Below are 22,133 nucleotides of genomic sequence, written 5' to 3'. Positions count from 1 at the left end.
GAACTCTGGGCCTCGGTACTGTCCTTCAGCTCTTCAGCTCAAGGCTAGTGCACTCCACTTCAGCCACAGAGCCACTTCCAGCTTTTTCTGCTTATGTGGTGTTGAGGAATCGAACCCAGAGCCTCATGCATGGAAGACAAGCACTCTACCACTGAGCCACCTTCCCAGCTCCTATATTACTGTTTTTGTGAGACAGGGTTCCCACTAGCTTTGAAATCTTCATTCTCCTGTCTCAGCCTTCCAGATTCTTATCTCCTAACAGCCAGCAAAAAAGGTGGAAGTTGAGGCATGGCTCAAGTGGTAGAAGTCTAGCCATGAACACAAAAAGCCAACTGAGAGTTCAAAGTCCTGAATTTGAGCCTCACTATTAGCACAAAATGAATGAATGAATGAATGAATGAATGAGTGAAAAAATAAGTAAATAAAGTCCAAGAATATAAAATAGTTTCAGATAGAACTGGATCTCACTGCACAAAATATGTCATCAGGAATTTGTCTCCTGTCATGCATCAACTTCCTTTCTTTCATTTCTCAGTCTCAGTCCCCATAATAACAAAGGGCCTTTCAACAACAGATTCTGTCAGGTTAATGAAGTCAACAGAAATAATAATGTTAGCAAAACTCTTAGGACAAAAGATACCAAATTGGGTGTTTGGTTAGAGCTGGGTTATGTGCATATTTTTGTCTTTTGTTTTTGTTTTCTAATAATCTAGGAGGCTTATATGGACTTCTGGGCCTCATGGAAGAAGATTTAGAGACAGGAAGTTTGCCAGAAGATAAAACAATTGAGACCAAGGTCAACTACATACCTCCAAATCTCCAATTAAGGAAATATGCATTCGTGTATATTTTGGATTCAGGTTATAAACAAATTTATTAACCTTAATCTCTTGTACCTTACATGAAGTATACATTGTTGTTGACATTTCTTTCTGAAAGTAATAGAAGTGGTTTATCATTAATTTCACCTAGTTTATAAACAAAGAAATGCACAGCTGAGTGAAAACGTGGCCTGGATCATCATCCTGAATTTATAGGAAGAAAAAACATTTGAGTAATGTACAATAAGACTTTCAGGAATCATTATGCAACCTATGAACATTATGGTCCTGATCTCTGAGTAATAAACTGGCTCTTTCTCTGCTATCAAGATGGAGTTTTAATATGAGGATATTATTATTATTATTACTAGTATGTACCTGTACAAAGGCATTTTACTTCAATGTGTCAGTTTATGAGTACAATGCATCCAGATTAATGTCACCCCGTTCATCTTTCTCTCCCATCTCTCCCAACTCCACCCTTAAAGTGAGTTTTGAAATCTTAAAATATTTTTATATTTTATATTTTACTGAGTACTGCTGCATATGTATCATTATTGTATTCTTTTAAAATGTGGTTGCTAAGAATGTTTTCCCTAAACAAGAATGTTCCAGACTATGCTCCGTGAGGCAGCAGATGCAGTGGTATGATTATTATTATAGTAGTGGGTCGGCGTGGGGAGGGGGTGGTGGTGGTGGTGTTTAATAGTGAAGTAAGTTAAAAAGACATTTCTCCTTTTTAATCTTTTTATTATAATAGATACAGAAACACTGAAAGAATAATACAAAAGAACACCCACATATTCGTCACTGGAATTCAATAGCTGTTAACATTTTGTCATATTTGCTTTTATATATATATTGGTAGTGGTTGCAAACTGAAAATCAGTTGCAGACACAATAATCTCATCTGAGTACATTTCATCTCCGAATCTTAGAACATGCATCTCCTAAGAATTCTTATATAACTACAAAGTGTTATCACATAAAACTTACAATAAATTTTCCCTAATATCCTAACATACTCAGCCCATCCACATTCAACTGTTCTCTTTGGAATAGACATTTCTCTTGTAAACTCAAATCTATTATAATTCACTCATTGCATTTAGTTATTATGTCTCTTGAAACTCTTTTGTTCTAAGATATTCTTTTGCTCTCTTAAAAATGATTTTGTATTTTTTAAGAGACTAAGCCAGTTGTCTTATAGATATCCCAGAGTCTGTTTTTTTTCTAAATGTCTCACCAGGGAATCTTCTAATTCCTGTCTTCTCAACCTGGTTGTCTTTACAGAAATACCTTTCCTTCCTTCCTTCCTTCCTTCCTTCCTTCCTTCCTTCCTTCCTTCCTTCCTTCCTTCCTTCCTTTTTTTCTTTCTTTCTTTCCTTCCTTCTTTCTTTCATCAATCGTGGGGGCTGAACTCGGTTTGGGCACTGTCCCTCAGCTCTTCAGCTCAAGGCTAGTGCCCTACCACTTGAGCCACAGCACAGCTTCTGGCTTTTTTTTTCTGCTTATGTGGTGCTGAGGAATTGAACCCTCATGCATGTGAGGCAAGCACTCCCCAGCCCTGACAGAAATACCTTTTCATATGTAAATATGCAAAATGGTTATGTGGACAATTTTTAGGCACCTCTGCCAATTTCACAACATGCTGTTCTTCTGGAATTGTTCCCACCTTCAACCCACATACAGAAACATGTGCGCGCGTGCGCGCGCACGCGCACAAACACACACACACACACACACACACACACACACACACACACACACACACACGGGGGGGGGGGGGCACCAGAAGTTACATACTAACTTCATAACCCATCTTCCTGGTTACATTATTAGAATCATCCTCTTAAACACTACTGCAAAAATGACTAATGATTATAAATTTGGTCATGTAGGGAGGGGAAGACCAGAGAAATCAGTTATTGCAGGTATTACCAAAGCTTGGAGCTTTGAGGTGCAAACAAGAAGGTGCAAACATTAAAGTAGATTCAGTTGGTAAAAAACAGAGCAAGTTCAATACTGGCTTACACATTGATCTAATGGCAGTCTATCTCCTGCTGCTTTTACACAGCTAAGAAGAATTTTGTCTGTACAGGATGTTTTGAGGGAAAATTCAGAAAATAAAAAGCAAGGAGAAAGTAAAAAGGAAGGAAGGAACTCAGTTTTGACAAGAAGGGTTTTCACAGAGAAAGAGACCAACTTAAGAGATTAATTAAGCCAGGAAAAAGTGTCACAAGTCTGTTGTCCCAGCTACTTGGAAGTATGAGTCATTCAAGACTAGCTTAAGTGAACCCCATTTCAAACTGCTAACCAACCAATGAAAATTAAAAAATAAAATAAAATAAAGAATTAAAAAAAATAAAAAGCAAGTGAAAAAAGCCAGTGAATTTGATGTTTGTGAACTCAGCTGGGCTTCCCCTAGGGAATAGGGAGTGTTTGCCATTTCATTATATCATCGCCTTTAATTGCAGCCAACCTTATTCTACCCACTTCTACATAGCAATTCCAAGTACCAAAAGTCTTTTCTTTTTCTACAATTTAGTCCTTGCTTTTAGCTATGCCTGTCTCCAAGGGCTTTGTAGTCTCTCTTTTCTACTGAGACCCAATATGGCACTGTTCAAAGGTAAGAAGTAGCAACCTGCAGCCTGAGACCAATGCAAAAGCTGTGCCTTTGCTGGGCCCATGTAGCTCTATGGTTATTTGCTAAACCTGGCTAGATACAAATATCAAAGGCTTGCTTTAAGCTCTATATAGACTACATGTGTTCTCTGAGCACAGAACTGTCTCCACCAATTAACAACAGTGTGTTATTTTACTTTCTGCTCAGAACACAGCATTCCACCTGGCAGATAAAAATCAGGAGAGAACAAGAACTGTTTCACCTCTGAAAATCTCCAGCCTTTATTTACTTCTTCTCATATGCTTAGTTTGGCTTTCTCTTTGTTCTAAAGATTTGTGTGCCTGCAGAGAGCACAGGATAGTTCTCATAAGAGGACTGCTCTAGAGGGGAAAGCAGAGACTTGCACACATAATTTAGTTCGGGAGACTGTGAGCAAGTCCATTGGACTTGTTGTTTGGCAGACTTGAAATGTTTAGGATTAAGTAAGCTTACATTTGTATCTCTTTTTTTTTTCATCTCTCAGTTCTTTGCAAATTCCAGCAAGGAGAAAATGTTTATCACAAATAAAAGAGAATGCTATCGATAAAATAGTGACAACAGAAAAAAAAGCACAGTGATTTGAAGTACATTTTAAGAAGTAGAAATCACAAGACTTAGTGCTGTATTTGATTTGGAGTAGATGTCAGGGGGTTCCTAACCACCACACATTTGGGGATTCACTAGAAAGACTCAAGGGACACATTGTAGCAGTTGCCATGTTAAGATTACTAGCTGAGTGCAGGTGGCTCACACATATAATCCAAGCTACTCAGGAGGCTGAGAATAGAATCAGAGATCCATGCCAACCTGGGGCAGAAAAGTCCATGAGACTTTTCAATAAACTACTCAGAAAAAAGCCAGAAGTAGCACTGTGGCTCAAGTGGTAGAGTGCTAGCCTTGAGCAAAAGGAGCTCAAGGACAGGGCCCAGGCCTAGAGTTCAAGCCCCAGGACCGGCAAAAAAAAAAAATTACAATTGTAGTAAAGATAGCCAGTGATATCCCAAATGCTTTGAGGTCTCTGAGTGTCGCAGAGTGCACTCTTCTTCTGGAGACCTGCATGCAATGTCTTTGTTGAGCCCTAGAGACATGGCACTCAAAGTTTTACTGGAATTCATAAATTGGCACTTCTTTCTCCATCTCCGTAGGTGATAATGTTGACCTTCTTTAGACTTTGAGTAGAGAATCTCAGCTCCCCTATGAAGAAAAGCTCACCAAACTGACTGAAACTATTATCCTGAAAGGTCTGCTTGCACTAGGAGCTGGTGGCTCATGCCTGTAATCCTAGCTACTCAAGAGGCTGAGATCTGAGGAGCACAGTTCAAAGGCTGCCCAGAAAGGAAAGTATGTGAGACTCTTTATCTCCACTAAATTATCAAAAAGCTGAAAATGAAGCATGGCTCAAGAGGTAGAGCACTAGCCTTGAGCAAAAGAAGCTTAGTGATGGCATCAGGCCTCTGAGTTCAAGCCCCAGGACCTGCTTGAGAGGTTGACCCTTGGAACCTAGCACCTTGTCTAGTAAACATGTCCTAAAGTGAAAAATGTACATTTTGAATATTATACTCAATACAATGATAAGAAATCCATTGAAACTATGCTAAATTGTGATACTAAACCACCTCAAAATTTCAATGCCTTTGTGGAGGCATGGCCCAAGTAATGAAACACCTGCTTAGCAAGCACAAAGCCATGAGCTCAAACCCCACCACCCTCTCTCTCATCCTCCAAAAATAAAACAACAAAAAGTTATTTTTTATTTAAGTTCTTTTTAAAAAATTTACTTTATTGTGATGTACAGAGGGATTACAATTACAGGAGTCAGGTAATGAGTATATATCCTTTCCTGAAATGTCTTCTGTTCCCTCACTCTCTCCCAGACCCTCCCTCCTGTCTCCACCCATGGGTTGTATAGTTCACTTTCATCAATGTCCAGTGAGCTCTACTGCTGCACTATTTTACCCCTTTTCCCTTAAGTTCTGTATCCTCCCCACTACCCTCCTGAAGATATACTCATGAATACACTATACATTAAAAAAGACAGAATCATCAAAAACTAAAACAATATTGAGATCTGTTTCCATATTTTCATTTTGATATGTATTATTTTATATAAATAAAATATAATTTATATGTATTATTTCACATATAAATAAAAAGATGCACATAGGCATTGCTTTTTTGTGTTTCTCTCCTGAGTATCCTCTTTTAATCTCATGGTGTGTATCTAGAATCCTGTATAATTGATCATATTCCAGTGTATTCTAGACATAATTTTTGCATATCAGAGAGAACATGTATCGTTTGTCTTTCTAAGCTTGGCTTATCTAACTTAACATGATTTGTTCTAGTTCCACTCATTTCCCTGAAAATGCCATAATTTTATTCTTTCCAATTTCTTGGATCCATTCATCTATTGTGGGGCATCTGGGCTGTTTCCAGATCTTGGCTATTGTGAATAGTGCAACAATGAATATGGATGTGCAGGTGTCTTTATCATATCCTGACTCATGATGTTCAGGGTAGATGCCCAGGAGTGGGTTGAGTAGGGAAAATATCTGTTTAGTTTTTTGAGGACCCTCCAGACTTCTGTCCAGAGTGGTTTACATTTCTACTATTAAGTTCTATCTGTTAGAGCTTGGTGGAAGTCAGAGAGCAAATATTGCAGACCCAGGCTGATAGAGATGCCACCATGCTATTAATTCTTATGACGGTTAAAGAGGCATCTGCAGAGGTCTGCACATTGCATTTCCATTCAAGACCCAATCAACTGTAAGTAGAAATAGAAGTGGATGGGATGTTAGTGAGCCCCAATGTTTCTGCCACAATATCCAGGTAGAAAAGTCAATCAGGCATCCACATGCTGTATATAGGCTGAGGAGACAAAGGTTTAAGAGCCATAGCATCTGTGGCATTTAAAGCCACTTTTATAATTATCTGAGTCACAGTAGCCTAAGAAGAGCAATGCTACCGATTTTTTCCTATTAGGAGAAGTAAGAAATCCAGATTGGTAAACTCCCTTCAAACTTCCCTGTAGTGAAACCAGTAGCTCACAAAACTAGTGAGGGTAATGTGTTAATTTCTTTAAGAAGAAGGACATGATGCCTGTAATACCTATCTAGAAAGAGCCTTATGGTCGGAGCAGAGGTCCCTTATGTGGGAAGACATAGCTGAAACTGTCTTTATACATGAAATCAAAACCAGACACTCAAAAATCAGAGAAAAAGCAGGCCTCTTTATGTCACAGGTACCACTAGGGGTCACTAGTAGGCCAATGTTAGAAACCCCGGAGAGAATGAAAGAACAAATTGGGTCAAAGTAGAGAAGTAAAAATGACCCAAGATAGCCACAGGTAGTATTTAGTGGTGACAATGCCTGCACTGGTTAGAACTGTTCTATTACAGAAATAGGTAGGAAAGAAGGGAGAAAGGAAAGAGGGAAGGAAGGAGGGAGGGAGAGAGGAAGGGAAGGAGGAAATAGCAGTAGGATTCCTAAACTGTAAGGACTTTGAAGTGGACTTCATGAGCTCTTGCTACTATCCGATGTGCGGGACTGTACAGGTATAGTTTCAGGCAGTTCTCTGTGTGCAGGGGTGTGGGGTATGCTACTGAAGCGTGGTATTGCATTTATTCAAAGTAAAATTTGAGGCCTATGGATCTAAAATATACCTTCTGTCTTGATATTCTTCTTCTTTTTTAAATTATTTTTTATTGTGAAAATACCGTACAGAGGGGTTACAATTACATGGGCAAGATAGTGAGTACATTTCTTATGAAGCATTGTAGCCTCCTCCTTTGTTTCCCCTTCCCATCCCTTCCCATCTCCCACACCCCTCTCCCGTCTCCCCTCGTCTTCCCCCCCTCCCTGTGCCAAAGTTGTAAAGTTCATTTTTCGACAAAATGTCTTGTGCATCTCATTGTTGCAATGGGTCCACCTGTATCCCTATTTAAACAATTTGTTTTTTCCCTTCCCCTCCACAAATTATACCAACATCAAATACAATGAAAACAGGGGTTATGCCGTGGGGGAGGGTCATACAAAGCAACAAAGAAATATCTTATAAATATGTTAGAAACAATAGCAAGAAAGAAAAAACATTTGAGTCCTTATCTTGGGGTTCATTTTCGCCTAACATCAACTTATCTGGCCGTTTCTGCTTGTCTCAGACATATACTAGTTCTTGCAAATAAGGGAAACCATGGGTCCTATGTTTCTTTGGGCCTGGCTGAAAAAATTATATTGATATTCTTTTTTATTAATGTATATTAATTATACAAAAAGGTTTCACCACGGTATTTCACATATATTATACTTTGATCAGATTGATCCCCTCCATTTCTCTTTTCCCTATCCCTAGCCTCTATTTTTCAACGGTTATAAACAGCTCTCTTTATACTACTTTCATACATAGGCATATATCTCAGTATTGTTCACCCTCCATCACTTTTAAAATACAGAAAAATTCATAAATTTGCATGTCATCTTCACACAAGGGCCATGCTAATCCTGCATTGTCCAATTTTAGTATATGTGCTACCAAAGCCAGCACAAATATAGCCTTTATGCCAAAGTAAAAGAGAACTTTCTTTAGAAATAGCAATGCTGTTTAGTCCTTTGGTAGTCCTCTCGCTAGGTCCTGCTAACATGCTCCATATGCCAACAAAATATTTTGGGATATCCAGCAGAAAAAAGGAAATTATAATAAATAAAAGTATTTTATTATCATTTCAGTCAAATGATGGATCAACTAGATGTTTCACTTGTTTTCTGGCCAATAAAGCAAATAGTCAATGGAAATTATGTAATAAAATATCATTGATCTGCCTAAACTTATACTAAACACTATAGAACCAGAAGAAACTAAAATCCATTATCTTGAGCTTCTCAGCATTTTGCACTTTAAGCCTCATTATTAAAATAGTATTTATGTGGTCAGGTGCTGGTGGCTCACACCTGTAATACTAGCTACTCAGGAGGCTGAGATCTGAGGGTTGTAGTTCAAAGCCAGACAAAGCAGTAAAGTCTGTGAGCCTCTTATCTCCAATGAAACACCAGAAAACCAGAAGTGGTGCTGTGGCTCAAAGTGGTAGACCACTACCCCTGAACACAAAAGCTTGGGGACAGCACCCAGATCCCAGTTCTAGCCCCACAACTGACAAATAAATAAATAAAATAATATTTATAAACCAGAAGTGACAATACCTTATCTGTAATACCAAATCCTCAGGAGGTTGAGGAAAGCACACCAGGATAAATAGACAAGACCCTTGAGTTTCCAGTACCCCAGGTCCATTGGGAAACTATTATTTTTTTTTTTTTTTTTTGCCAGAACTGGGGCTTGAACTCTGGGCTCTGTCCCAGAGCTTCTTTTGCTCAAGGCTAACACTCTACCACTTGAGCCATTTCCTGTTTATGTGGTACTGAGGACTAGAACCCAGGGTTTCATGCATGCGAAGCAAGTGCTCTACCACTAAGCCATATACCCAGTCAATGCTAGGTCCATTTGGAAAGCTAGGGTTTGAAAACACTATGTCACCATATTAAACACAGGTTGATGTGTCCCACCTACATTCACAGTGAACTCTCTTGGTGATTAAAACATAATGAACCCAGGCTCCCACTGGTTTGAAGAACAGACATAACTTTTTTGTTGTTGTTGTTTTTGCCAGGCCAGGGGCTTGAACTCAGGGCCTGTGCACTGTCCCTGAGCTCCTTTTGCTCAAGGCTAGCACTCTACCACTTGAGCCACAGCGTACTTCTGGCTTTTTCTGTTTTATGTGGTACTGAAGAACTGAACCCAGGGCTTCATGCATGTTAAGCAAGCACTCTACCACTAAGCCACATTCCCAACCCCAGACATAACTTTTAAAAACTTCCAAGTGACTCTAAGGCTTATCTAAGATTAAGAACCACTACATTAGAATGCTGAGATGTACTTTTTTCCTTTCCTTTCCTTTCTTCCTCTCTTCCTCTTCCTCTTGCTCTTGTTTCTTTTCTTTGTTTTAAAAAGGGTTCTACCTCAGCCTCCAAAGTAGCTGGGACTACAGGTGTACATCACCATACTAGCTTCAAGAAAAGCTTAAAGAATCCCAGACACATCTCTAAACACATATGTGAGGACTTTTTGTGTTGGTGGGTTTTTTTTTCCTTAAATAATTCCATATAGTAATGTGGGGAAAACTTAGAAATATGAAAGTAAAAACACTCCATCTGTCCCCAAATCACCACTGTTAAGTTTCTTTAGTTTTATGAAAATATTTGCATACATATGTGAATGTTTTTATGTCTAGAAATAAAGTATTTACACTAAGAACAGTGTCTGCACATGGTAATAAGTGTTGTGATTTTTTTAAGATATTCATCATTGAATTGGTCCTTTTGAGCAGACAATATATGGCTACAAAGTTATTCCTATCTCCACCCTGTATCTTAATTCAGCCATTCCCTTGAGTTGATGAACCCTCCAGCTATTCTTACTCTTTCACTGTCATCAACGCGGATTGCATGCGTGGTGAACGCCTGCGCATGAGATAAAACGTGAGATGACCGAGCACATTTAAAATGTATACATCGGGAGATCAATAATCACCTAGCAAGAAGAAAAGCCACCACTCACATTTGCCATACAGACGTTTGAGATATGCTATGGAGATGCTGGCAGAGTGCAGTGGCTGGAAGTCACCGTCAGGTGGGGTCTCCAGCCAGCCACATACACCACCTGGGCGCTCCCAGGAGGTGGGGGGGGGGGGGGAGGGGAAAGCGAGGACTCTAGGTCACGTGACTGGGTTGCCCCGCCCAGAGGAGGTGCTGCGGCCGCTGCTGCAGCTCTTCAGCTGGGGCAGTCGCAAATCGCGGAAGCAGTCCCAGGCCACGCGCACTCACCCCGAGGGCTTCAGCTCTGTAAGTTCCTGTCGGCGCAGTTGGACTGAGAGATGTGGGGCGGGGTTCGGGGCGGGGCTATGAACCAGGGGGCGTGGCCCTAGCCTCGGAGCGGGGCTTACAGGAGCGGCTTCCGCCCCAGCTGAAGGCCTGAGCCTCCCGAGGCCTAGGTGATCACTGCTGTCCGGCCCGGTGAACTTCGGGAGATTATCCCGTCCGAGGAAGAGAGAGCCTCGCTGATCGGTTTAACTCGAGAATGGGGCTGCAGCCCCAGGGGAGCCGGGCGGGGCTTTTTTCTACCTGCTGTCCTGACATTCAGACCCAGTAAAATAGAACAACTGCCCCGAGATTGTGCAGCCCCGGCAATCCCAGTGGGCACTGCGCCCGGGTCGCCACGCCTGGCCGAACAAGTGCAGACACTATCTGCTCGCAAGACCTAGGGGCGACTGACAGCCTGAGCTCGGGCCCGGCCCTAACCTCCTGAGGTGTGCGGAGGGCCCTCCTCCACCCTCGCCCCACCTGCAACTGGCCCTTCTTAAGCAACTAAGCACAATAACGCAGTTTGCCTCCAACCCAGGTGGAACTCACTTGTGATCCCACACTTCCAAATCAGAGCCTGGTGGTCTTTTCCAGAAAGACTACATGACTAACCAGGCGAGTGTTCAATTTCAAATATTTGGGTATACAACTCTTGGCGTATTAGCATGCCTAAATTTAAATTCAAAGCTATCTTTTCTTATACCTGGATGTAATCAGTATAAAGATACTAAATTTTCGCTTTGCTAAAAGGTTTGTACTTCAAGATGGTTTACTTGCAGATCACCTGGGTGTTTTAAGATAATTCCATAGGTGTTACCTAAATGAAAGTTATAGCTACCCATGTATTATTAGCTCTATAATTTTCAAATTTTAATGAGAATAAACTAATACATGCAAAATGCCCAAGAAGTAGTCACTGATATACAGCTAGTTGTTTTTTTTTTTAATGGATTGTATTTTTTTTAATTTTTAAAAATTTTATTGTAAAGGTGATGTACAGAGGACTAACAGTTACATAAGTCAGGTAATGAGTTAATTTCCTTTTGAAGTGTCACCCCTTCCCTCATTGTCTCCCAGTTTTTCCACTCCTAACCCTCCCCCCACCTCCAAGTTGTATAATTCATTTCCAATGTAGTGTCTAGGGGGTTCATTTTTGAATTGGTTCGCCCTTTGTCTTACTGTTTCTGCGCATCCCTTATTTGTAATCATTAGAATGTGCCTATAAAGTAAACCCAATGAATAGTAAAAGACAAACAGTTACACTTGGACACGATTAATTAAACAGCAGTCTATACATTCACACAGTGAGAACAAAGGAGGATATCCTTAGGAGAGGATAGCAAGGGCTCAATAGCTATGTGCATATATGACCATATAAAATTGATGCTTATCACATGAAATGCAAGAAATGGAAGCAAGAGGTTTTTTTATTGTACTGTTTCCAGTACTTTTTCTTTCTTTCCTGTTTTCTTTGGTTTATTCCTTCCTGTCACAGCTAGTTTTATCTTTTGCTTATGCTGTCATCCAAAGAGTTACAAAAACTACTGAAGCATTTCTGTTGGCTGAACCTAAAAGCAAGAGTGTCACTCTGGAGATAAGCATTCGATAGTTTGTGAACCAAGCAAGCACCTTAATCATTGCTCAAGAAGAATAGTAACAAGTAAGTACTCTTAATCTCTCATGTCTCTGTTAATTCCAACGTCTTATGGAAAATTGAGTTCCGTATTTTTTTCCTTCCAACGCTAAAATAGTATCTGTGTTGTCCAGGCATCTATCTAATAGTGACAAAGGACTCATTTAGCTCATTAATAATTTTATATACCGTTAGCACCTTTAGAAATCTAATTATAGGATTTTTTTTTTTTTGAGAACAGTTGTGGATTAGAATAGCTAAATTTTCAAAAGAAAGTTTTTTATTAGCTTCTAAACTTGGTAAGTGGCCTAATTTCTACTTTCTCTTATTAAGATTCTGCTATTTTGGTTCAACATGGAAGACTGGAGTTAATAATATATTGTATTCTTTATGCTAAGAGTGGATACAAAGTATTCTCACTACAAAATGATAAATGCATGAGGTAATGTATTTGTTAATTAGCTAAATTTATTGTATAGTATATTTCAAAACATGTAAATACATACAATATTATATGTCAATATAAAGAAAAAATTTGTAAAGATTCAAACATAATTTAAAACAGAGGAACTGTGTAAGAGTATATGAGTAACTCATCAAAGTAACAGTAATTAAGGTGAGCACATGAACTCATTGTTGTCTGAAAGGACCGTGACATTCACAGTATTTACAGTATTAAGAATAATACAGGTTAATTATAAATAGTCTTCAGATATCATGAATAGTAGCATTTATGATGCATACAGGAATGAAGGATGAGATATTGTGTTTCTAAGCACAATACAAGGCAGTCATCATAATTCTCTGAAAGCTTTATCATTTAGCCCCAGGCTTTTCTGTTCATTTCTTATCAGTCCTTTCAAAGTTCACTGCAGTTTTTCTTGGAAGCCAACTTTGTGAAGACTGCTCAAAGAGAATGAAATTTGAGAAAGGACTGTGTTTAGTTTTCATTTAGTTGGTTTGTTAGGAGACCTTAATTAACTTTTGGAGTTAAGCTATATCTCCTACATTTTGTGAATACATTTTGTGAATAGATTTGTGGAAAGAACAACAACTATCTAGTTTCCTCTCTACTGCTAAGTTTTGATACAAGCAGTACAAACTCTCAAATAATTCTTTCATGATTCATATGCAGGTTCATTCTCTGAGGATGCAAAATGCAACTTCATCCTCTTTTTGTCTTGGAATTTGGTCACCTTAACATAAAGCAGGATATGATAAGGAGTACTGGGCATATTAAATTGTAACCCTCAACCACCTTTTAAAGTTCAGGAGGAAAAATATAGGATACATCTTACATAGTGATGAGTCATTTTAAATATAAGAACTATTTTGAGATATCTAAGAAATTTATTCTTTATAAATATGCCCTGTAAATATGTATTTATGAAAAATACATTGTTTTGTTTTGCCTATTTTTGCACTAGATAAAAAACATTAGCATACTCTGAATCATCTTTAGATGTTTTCATTTGTAGTCTTTTTTTTTTTTTTTTTTTTTGGTGGTAGTGGTATTGGGGCTTGAACTCAGAGCCTTGTACTTAGGCACTCTCCCATTGAGCCAAACCCCCATATCTCCTTGCTTTAGTTATTTTTAGAATAGCATCTCCAGTTTTTGCCCAAACTAGCCTGGCCTGCAGTCCTATTTATGTTCCACACACAACTGGGATGAGAGGTCCTCAGCTGGGATTACAAACATAAACCAACATGGTGGGCTTGTTATATTTCAAAAAAAATCTAACTTATCTTTCAAAAATTCTTATATATTCACGTGTGTGTGTGTGTGTGTGTGTGTGTGTGTGTGTGTGTGTGTGTGTATAGCATTCCAGTGGATAAACATCAAATTGTGTATCCTACTACTGTTGGATTTTGAGGTGTTTTATGACTTCATTGTTATAATCATTCTTGTACATGTTTCCTTGTGTAACTCTGTATATTCCAGAAGAGGGATTATTGGGTCATGAACCATGTTTGGTAATACCAACTGTAGTAGTAGCATTGATATATGTCATTACTAGCAGTTGCTCTACCTTCTTGTTATAACTTTTTGCTAATCTGGTAGATGGAAAGTAGTATGTTATTTGTGGTTTTGCTTTGTATTTATGAACATCTGTACTGGCTATTACATTTTGTCTGCAAAATGTTTGCTCTGGTTTTGTGGGCATTTTTGTACAGTTTTACGATACCTTCTTACTGTTCTTTAAAGTTCTTTATATATTATAGATTTAATCCTTTGTGGGTTATGTGTTGCAACCTATAACCCAACTCCAATAACCCATAACCCAACTCCAACCATTTTCCTTTAATTCTAGTCACATGTCTCTTCATATATAAGCATTTTTACAGATTGTTGTATATTTGGTTATAAAATCTGATAAAGGATGCACTCCCATTTTTAGAAGTAAATAATAACCATGTAGCTATTTGTATACTTTGGGTACCTGTCAAAACCAAATGACTATTTAGAGGGATGAGTATTCCAGCTTTCTGACAGCCGTAGCTAACTCAGAAAATCTTTACCTTTTCTTATAGTTTTATTGTGAATAATTTTTAAAATAGCATGTGTTATTTTAAATTTAGTCCTGGGTATTGAACCTAGGACACTGGTACAAGATAAATACATGCTGTACCACTGAGTTATAGTCTCAGTCCAACTAGGTTAATTAGAGCAGGGATAACCCTGCAAACTCCAGAGTACAAATCCTTATAATTTCCTGAACTTCATTTGTGTGATGTTTTCCCTTATACATTGACTGAAACCTCCTCCACTCTCTAACAGTGTGCATGCTTGTGTGCCCTTTTCTCTCTCCCACCCCTGACCCCTGACCCCCAGTTTTGGAGCTCAGGCTTATGATGACATGTCATACTTGTCTTCCAATCAGCTCAGAGTAACTACCCTTTTGAAATAGTGACCTATAATTTTTTTCTATTGTTTCCTGCCATGATGAACACCAATTTTTATTTTTAGGCAATAATTTCTGTTTTAGATTCTTGCCTTTCAAAAGAGCCTTGCTCTTTCCCTCTTAACATAAGAAGTTTTCAGTCATATAGGATTAAATATTTAGAAAATTCATGAGGAAATTTCCTTGCAGAAGGACTGAAGCTTCTTGATACTGCCATGAACATATTTCCCTTCATTCACAGGGAATTGACTTTGCAGTAATAAGCTGGATATGTGTGTTTATATGTAAAATGTTAACCTAAGTCTTAAGTGGAATTAAAATACTGGTTTCTATTGGCCAAGGAAAGGTGCATCATGTAATTTCCTACGAACTATGACAGTATGACTACTTTTGGATTATAAAGGACTATCTTCTCAAAATTGGAATATTTATTTGAAGTAGACACATCATTTATAACTTTTGATAAATATGTTCATTATAAGCAATTATAACTATATTTCATTTTTTTAAATTTTTATTTTTTTAATTGGAAAATACTGTACAGAGGGGTTACAATTACATGGGCAAGATAATGAGTACATTTCTTATCAAGCATGTAGCCTCCTCCTTTGTTTCCCCTTCTCATCCCTTCCCAGCCTCCCTCCACCCCCCCACCAAATCCTCCTCGCCTCCCCCACCAAAGTTGTAAAGTTCGTTCTCTACATAACGACTTGTACTTCTCATTGTTGCAATGGGTCTACCTGTATCCCTATTTAAACGACTTCATATAGTATGAGCATTTCACAGAAAATGTCTTAGTTTCAACAGCAGCTGATTCTCCACAATGGGCTTACGCATACTTCCTTGTCATTATACATTTCCCTATCTTGCATAAAGCAGAGTTGGATATCTCTCAAGTTTGGGGCTTTCTGTAGATTCCTATTCTGGTAATATAAGTCCATAACATGATGAAATTGTTCAAATTAAACTGAAAAGGGAAATACTGAATAAAACCTAGACTTGCCAGCTTTTAAAATGGCTGTTAGCTTTTGCTTTGGAAGACTTATGTTTGAGATAAATACTTCCCAAGGTCTTAAGATAACAAAAAGAGCTAGGTGCTGGTTGCTCACATCTGTAATCTTAGCTACTCAGGAGGATCTGAGGATTATGGTTAGAAGCCAGCCTAGGCGGAAAAGTCCCCATGAGACTCTTATCCTCACTTAATCACTCAAAAATCAGAAGTGGTGCTGTGGCTCAAGTGGTAGAACACTAGCTTGGGGCACAGAGAGGCTCAGGGACATCACTCAGACCCTGAGTTCAAGTCCCACAATCGGCAGAGATAACAAAAAGAGTAAGTCAAGGGTTGAAAACACACACATATGCCATTTTTAAGACTGGTAGTATACCTAACTTTGCATTTGGAAGGATGGTTGCTAAATGTTATGCCACAGTAGTATATATCAAATCATTATTTTGATTTAAGGACTGGATATGAATTAAGAACTGGATCAATACTGAGAAATTCCCCTCCTTGCCTTTTAATTTCTACATTTGACCAAAAGCACATTAAAGAGTAAAACAAGATACAAAGTTCAGAATTATATGGAAAAGCGTTGAAATAGTTCTATTCTAAGCATCCTTACTGATCAGCGTTTGATTCTAAGAGAATGGACGTATAGGGACTGAATGAATTTACAAAGAGAGAAAGGTCAGGATGACCCAGCTCTTTACAGAACAACAAAACCATAGGACTGTCAGAGTTACTTAAGAAGCCTAGGTTTTCTTCAGGTATCACTTACTATGATATAGTGGATTTAACTCATTGGTTGACCGTCTCCCAGCCTCTGCACTGTGGAGTGAGTTCCATTTGCAAAGGTGACTGAAAGCCTAACAACTGGTGGATCTTGACATTTATTTCTCACATGGAGGTAACAGACTGTGACTTTTATATTCTGAAAATAAGCTTTCACTTTCAAATAAGCTAAAGAAAAAGAAATACCTGAAAATACTATTCAATGTGTTGAGGAGAAAGGCATCTATTTAAGTGCTCCAAAAAAGGCAAAAGAGTAACCATTTCTATTTGTGGTGAGCGAAGGAAAGGAGTTCATTCATACCTATTCTTTCTTGATAGAATAGTTATATGGTTATGCCCATAAGTATTGGCTGGATGAGTCAGGTACAGTGGCTCAAGCCTGTAATCCTAGCAACCTGGGAAGCAGAGATCTGGAGGAGCACTGTTTGAAGGGGAAAAGTACTCTGTCTCCATCAGTGGTACAGTGTCCAATGCCTATCATCACAGCTATAAGGAAAGCTGGGACCAATGGTGTGCCAGGGACAGAGACCCAGGCATAGAGAGCATGACCTTATCTCAAAATAACGAGTGCAAAATAGGCTTGTAGAGTGGATGAAATAGTACACTGCCTGTCTGCCAAGTGTGAGACCCTGAGTTCAAGCCCTGGTATCACCAAAAAGGAGAGAGGTAGGAAGGGGTGATTTGATTATGTGTTCTAGATAAAATCCAATGAACAACTCTAGCGAGGGATCCAAGCCAACTAAGACATGGTGAACAGAAGGCTGAAGGCAATGCAGAGAATAATCAGATACTTAGTACTGAATAGAGAATAAAGGGGTAGTACAATTTTAGTCTCCATGCCTTAAGCTTAATCATAAACATTGACGGTAATCTGTCTCACCTTCAAGAGTAAGGAATTGTTCCTAGTTTTGTCAGGCAAGAAGAGTTGCTAATATAAAGTAATGACTAATTATAACCTAGTATTACATTTTATTTTATATAACTATAGGAAAAATATCAGTCAAGAAGACTATTCGTGTATCTCTGTAAGTTAAGGTATAGTAGCTAAACTAGTGAAGATGGCTTGAAATATTTTTCTTTGTTTTTGTTTTTACTTTTTAGTTTTTGTTTTACAACTAGCATGGACCTTGAAAGCTCTGAACAAGATTCTGAAGAGGAGAAATACTCTTCTGTCTGTGTTGGCAGAGAAGATGACATTAAAAGATCTGAAAGAATGACAGCTGTTGTCCATGATAGAGAAGTAGTCATTTTCTACCACAAAGGAGAATATCAGGCAATGGATATCCGCTGCTACCGTGAGACTTTACTTCTCATTTGTACAGCTTGCGTTTATCACAACACAATGGAAATTCTGGGTGTGAGGATTGGTTTTTGTTTGGTTTTGCTTTTGCTTTTAGTGAATAGATGCCATATTCAATTCCTTTACAGATTCAGGAGGACCTTTACATTTGGGAGAAATAGAGGTATGTACAAGTAAACAATGAAATTTATTCTCAACAAACTCATATTTATATTCTATTTATATTCTTATTATGTTATTTATTTTTTTAATTCAGAGATAATTTATATTTGGGTTATGTTACAGCTTAGGGCATTACCATCATGGTTGATATTGTATTATTCACAACTCTACAATTTAAAGAAAACCATTTCACAGATAAATATGAGAATTGTTCATGCCTTTTGACCCAGGTATTACACTGTGGGATATCTACCCTCTATAGATATAATTACACAAATGCTGGTCTATATAAAGGAAAAGTCTACCACAGCATTATTTTTTGTAATTAAAAAAGCTGAAGGGAATCCAAATGTTTTAACATTTGGAAGCTGGTTAAATATGCTATAATACAGTTATGCTGTACAATACCAGGCAACCATGAAAGTAAACAAGTAGATTTATTCTGTGTTGTTATGGAAAGATGTTAACAATGTATTTTATCTCAAGCAAAAAGTTAGCAAGACCTTATCTTCACATCAGGCGTAGGGGTACATGTCTCTGATCTCAGCTAGGTAGAAGGTATACATCTGAGGTCAGCCTGGCACAACACATTGAAAAATGCTGATATAAAAAGGACTGGGCATGGCCCAAGTGGTGCACAGTGCCACTTGGGTACTTTTAAAATCTAGTTCTACAAAAAAAAAATTTAAGTATTCGTTTGTTGGTATAAAAAAGCAAGTATGTAATATAACAGTAGTTCTGATAGATCTACTTTTGGTTGGGTTTGAACTCAGTGCTTTGTGTTTGATAGGCCCCTTTGGCCATAATGTTTATTGCTTTAGTTAGGGTCTCATGATGTTATGTCTGGGACGTCTTACACCTTAATCCTTCTCATTCTGCTTCTCTCACAGCTGGGATGACTTATTAAGATGATGGAGTCGTGGGAATTTTTACCTAGATGGTCTTTGAACCTTGATCTTTGCTTCACAGAGACCACTATGTGGTCAAAGCATGAGCCACTGTGTCTGGCTTCTAAATCTAATATTTTTGTGGTTGTTGTTGAAAAGGCTTGGTTATCAATCCAAGGTCTAATTTTTTAATTGAAAATAATACTTGGCTTTTACTTTACTATATAATTTGAATTTTTATTGTTCGTATGTAATAATGTAATACGTATTTTTTAAATGTGTAAACAAACTACACTTTAAATTCTTAACTGAGGAAGAATAAGGAAATTGCTCTCTTTTTTCTTACTTATATTCCAACACTAGCTGCCTAATTTCTTTTTTCTCCCTTATCTCTAACTGGTGTGAAGTACAAGCCTAAACTTGGTTTTCTCTGCACTTGATATATACCCGGTTCCACTACTGGCTCCCATGTTTAAATCATGCAAATATGAGTGCTGACAACAATGGGAGCACAAGTCAGTTCAGTGATGTAGGCGCACTGCTGCTCAGAGAATGCATAGAAGCGGCGTGGACTTCTTAGACTTGCAAAATGCTGTGCTCCACCCCAGCTTACTCAATTTAAACAACAGACCTGCATTGAAACATGAGCTAGAAAACCATTTGAGCAGTACTTCATTAAGGCGGATTCAAATTGCTTGTCATTTCATATCTGTACTCATGACTTTTAACTCTTCTTGAATTTATATGGGGAACTTACAGTTCTCCCAGCAACTATTGAGAATTCCTTTAGAAGCCCTTGCCCCATTTCTGTCAAGGAAGTGACATTAACATAGATAACAGCAAGGTAGCAGTGGAAAGGTATATTTGCCTGAGCAAGTCATATTCTGATAGAGCTCCAACTCACCGGATTTTAGCGAACTGCATAAGGGATATATATGGTGTCCTTAGATTAAGTTCTGTTTTATAATGAATCATGTGTAAATGGGAGGAAGAAATTAAAGGAGGCTTTTTCTTTTCTTTTCTTTTTTGAGACTGGGTCTTTCTTGGCCTTGAATTCATGATCTTTCTGCTTCAGCACTGCTGCGATTATATTTGTATAATCTTCCAATTTGGGGATTATAGGTGAATGTCACCCACACCACTGACCTGTTTCTCTACATTGGATTGCATACTAAGTCTAAGATTTATCATGAATATTTAAAATTTCAAGATTGTTAAATCAGTTATTTTTCCTCCCTAGGATTTCGATGGACGACCATGTATAGTTTGCCCCTGGCATAAATACAAAATTACTTTGGCAACAGGAGAAGGATTATACCAGTCTATAAACCCTAAAGATCCATCATCAAAACCCAAATGGTGCTCCAAAGGGATAAAGCAAAGGATTCACACAGTGACAGTGGACAATGGGAATATTTATGTGACTCTTTCTAAGGAACCCTTTAAGTGTGACTCTGATTTTTATGCCACTGGAGACTTCAAAGTAATTAAAAGTTCTTCCTGATAAAAATAGATGGCTATGAAAAATGTGTATGCTAGGAATATTTTAGAAACCTACCAACAAAGATGAATTTTTTTTCCAAGATAGGTTTAAAAAAGTTAAATAGGAGGAAAAAAATCCACATTTATTATAGTTGACTTTGTCCTGGGAAAGTTTTAATATGTACAAAGTAAAAAATAGAGTGCTGACACACAGCTTCATTCTTCCACTCCTTTCACTGATACATCCAAGGATTTTCTACCACTCATATCATTATTTTTGCATCTTGATTGCACCAAAATCATCATTTTGTTTTCAGCCAAGGCAGATTCTTTTTTTTAAATTTTTTATTGTAAAGATACTATACAAAGGGTTACAGTTACATGAGTAAGGTAATGAGTACACTTCCTATTGAGCATTGTTACCCTCTCCATTGGTTTCCCCCTACTATCCCTTCCCTCCCTACCTTCCCTGAGGTTCTTTATTTTTTTAAAAATTGTGATTAAGTGATTACATAATTTCCCAAATTTCACAGTATTGTGGAATAATGATGCTCATTTAAAGTCACAAGTTCATTCTAACTTTCCTGTAGCAAATTGTCTATCATGGTCTATAACATATAACGGTATACACATATATACACATCTATATGGTGTACACATGTGATCAGCAGCATGGGGATATTTAGTAGTAGTTCAACCAGATGAGTGGAAGTTCTTTGTTTCTTAAGTCCTGTTAATTTTGTCGTATCACCTAACATTTTGGATTTAACATCCACTTATCAGGGAGACCATGTACCGTTTGTCTCTTTGCTCTTGGCTTACTTCGCTCAACATGATTCCTTCTAGCTCCATCCATTTCCCTGCAAATGCCAAGGCAGATTCTTAAGGTAAGGAAGACACACAGCAAATGCCCAGTCATAAGTGAGTTATTCCCCATCTAGTGAACCAAAACACTTTGCTTATATGAAATTTTCAAATAAAGTTTCTAAAAATAATTTTAAGAGAACTTTGTGCATGTGTGCACAACTGTTTCCTGATCTAGATTTTGTTTCTCAGAGTTCACAGGCAAGGTTGATGTTTATCCTGGTTTTACCATGCCATTTATTTATGGCCAATTACTATTGTTACATTTAGAATAACATGGTGTGGGGCCTGTCATTGCAAAACAGCAGTATAGTAGAAGCTAGGAGTAAATAGGACCAAAAAGACTGAGTGCCTTGTGAATTTGCCAGGTGGATTGTTCAGAATATAACCATATCCAAAGCATAGTAATCATCATGATTTATGACTGAACTAAGAGTCCAAACCTAGTACTTAACATTCTAAAGGGCCCACCTGAACTTTCTCCCTTGACTGAATAAATTAGTATATAAACAAGTAACAAAGACTATACTTACGCACATGTCCAATTCAGTTGGATATAGGAAGCAAGAAAGTATAATACCTTTGTTACTCATTTCTCAGACTATTAGCAGGCCAGGCTTCACATTTTAGCATGCATTGTTTATAGCAGAAGCTATTTGCCAAATACAGAAATTATGCCATCTCTGTGGTAGGTAATTCAGCTTGTTCTGGT

General features: G+C 38.0%; 1 protein-coding gene and 1 non-coding gene across 5 annotated transcripts; one reads left to right on the top strand and one right to left on the bottom strand.

Annotated features, from left to right (window-relative positions):
• The first annotated feature begins 1,046 nt into the window (after window positions 1-1,046).
• On the top strand, window positions 1,047-20,605 carry Rfesd (Rieske Fe-S domain containing). Of its 4 annotated transcripts, none has more exons than XM_042690855.1 (6): window positions 10,308-10,380; window positions 11,929-12,058; window positions 12,365-12,473; window positions 17,828-18,021; window positions 18,155-18,189; window positions 20,316-20,605. In XM_042690855.1, the coding sequence occupies exons 3-6, from the start codon at window positions 12,469-12,471 to the stop codon at window positions 20,577-20,579; spliced, it is 498 nt and encodes a 165-aa protein (XP_042546789.1). In that variant the 5' UTR covers window positions 10,308-10,380; window positions 11,929-12,058; window positions 12,365-12,468; the 3' UTR covers window positions 20,580-20,605. The 4 variants fall into 4 exon arrangements, with proteins under 4 accessions (XP_042546791.1, XP_042546789.1, XP_042546788.1 ...); XM_042690854.1 differs by having other exon boundaries at window positions 10,336-10,380; window positions 11,894-12,058; XM_042690857.1 differs by lacking the exons at window positions 10,308-10,380; window positions 11,929-12,058; window positions 12,365-12,473 and adding exons at window positions 1,047-1,054; window positions 2,907-2,916.
• LOC122117389 lies at window positions 7,928-8,029 on the bottom strand. The gene has a single exon (XR_006149140.1). It is a non-coding gene; the product is annotated as a U6 spliceosomal RNA (small nuclear RNA).
• Window positions 20,606-22,133: the final 1,528 nt, after the last annotated feature.

This window comes from Dipodomys spectabilis, unplaced genomic scaffold (assembly GCF_019054845.1).
Source record: "Dipodomys spectabilis isolate Male_0828 unplaced genomic scaffold, ASM1905484v1 ptg000140l, whole genome shotgun sequence".
In the NCBI taxonomy this organism is placed as follows: Eukaryota; Metazoa; Chordata; class Mammalia; order Rodentia; family Heteromyidae; genus Dipodomys; species Dipodomys spectabilis.
The sequence above is the reverse complement of the archived record's forward strand: the minus strand, read 5'-3'. Positions and strand labels throughout refer to the sequence as shown.

Excerpts from the sequence above, each read along its gene's own strand:
- Rfesd (XM_042690855.1), top strand. Across the intron at positions 18,022-18,154 it reads AATGGATATCCGCTGCTACC|ATTCAGGAGGACCTTTACAT; the intron begins GTGAGACTTTAC and ends ATTCCTTTACAG. Across the intron at positions 18,190-20,315 it reads TACATTTGGGAGAAATAGAG|GATTTCGATGGACGACCATG; the intron begins GTATGTACAAGT and ends TTTCCTCCCTAG.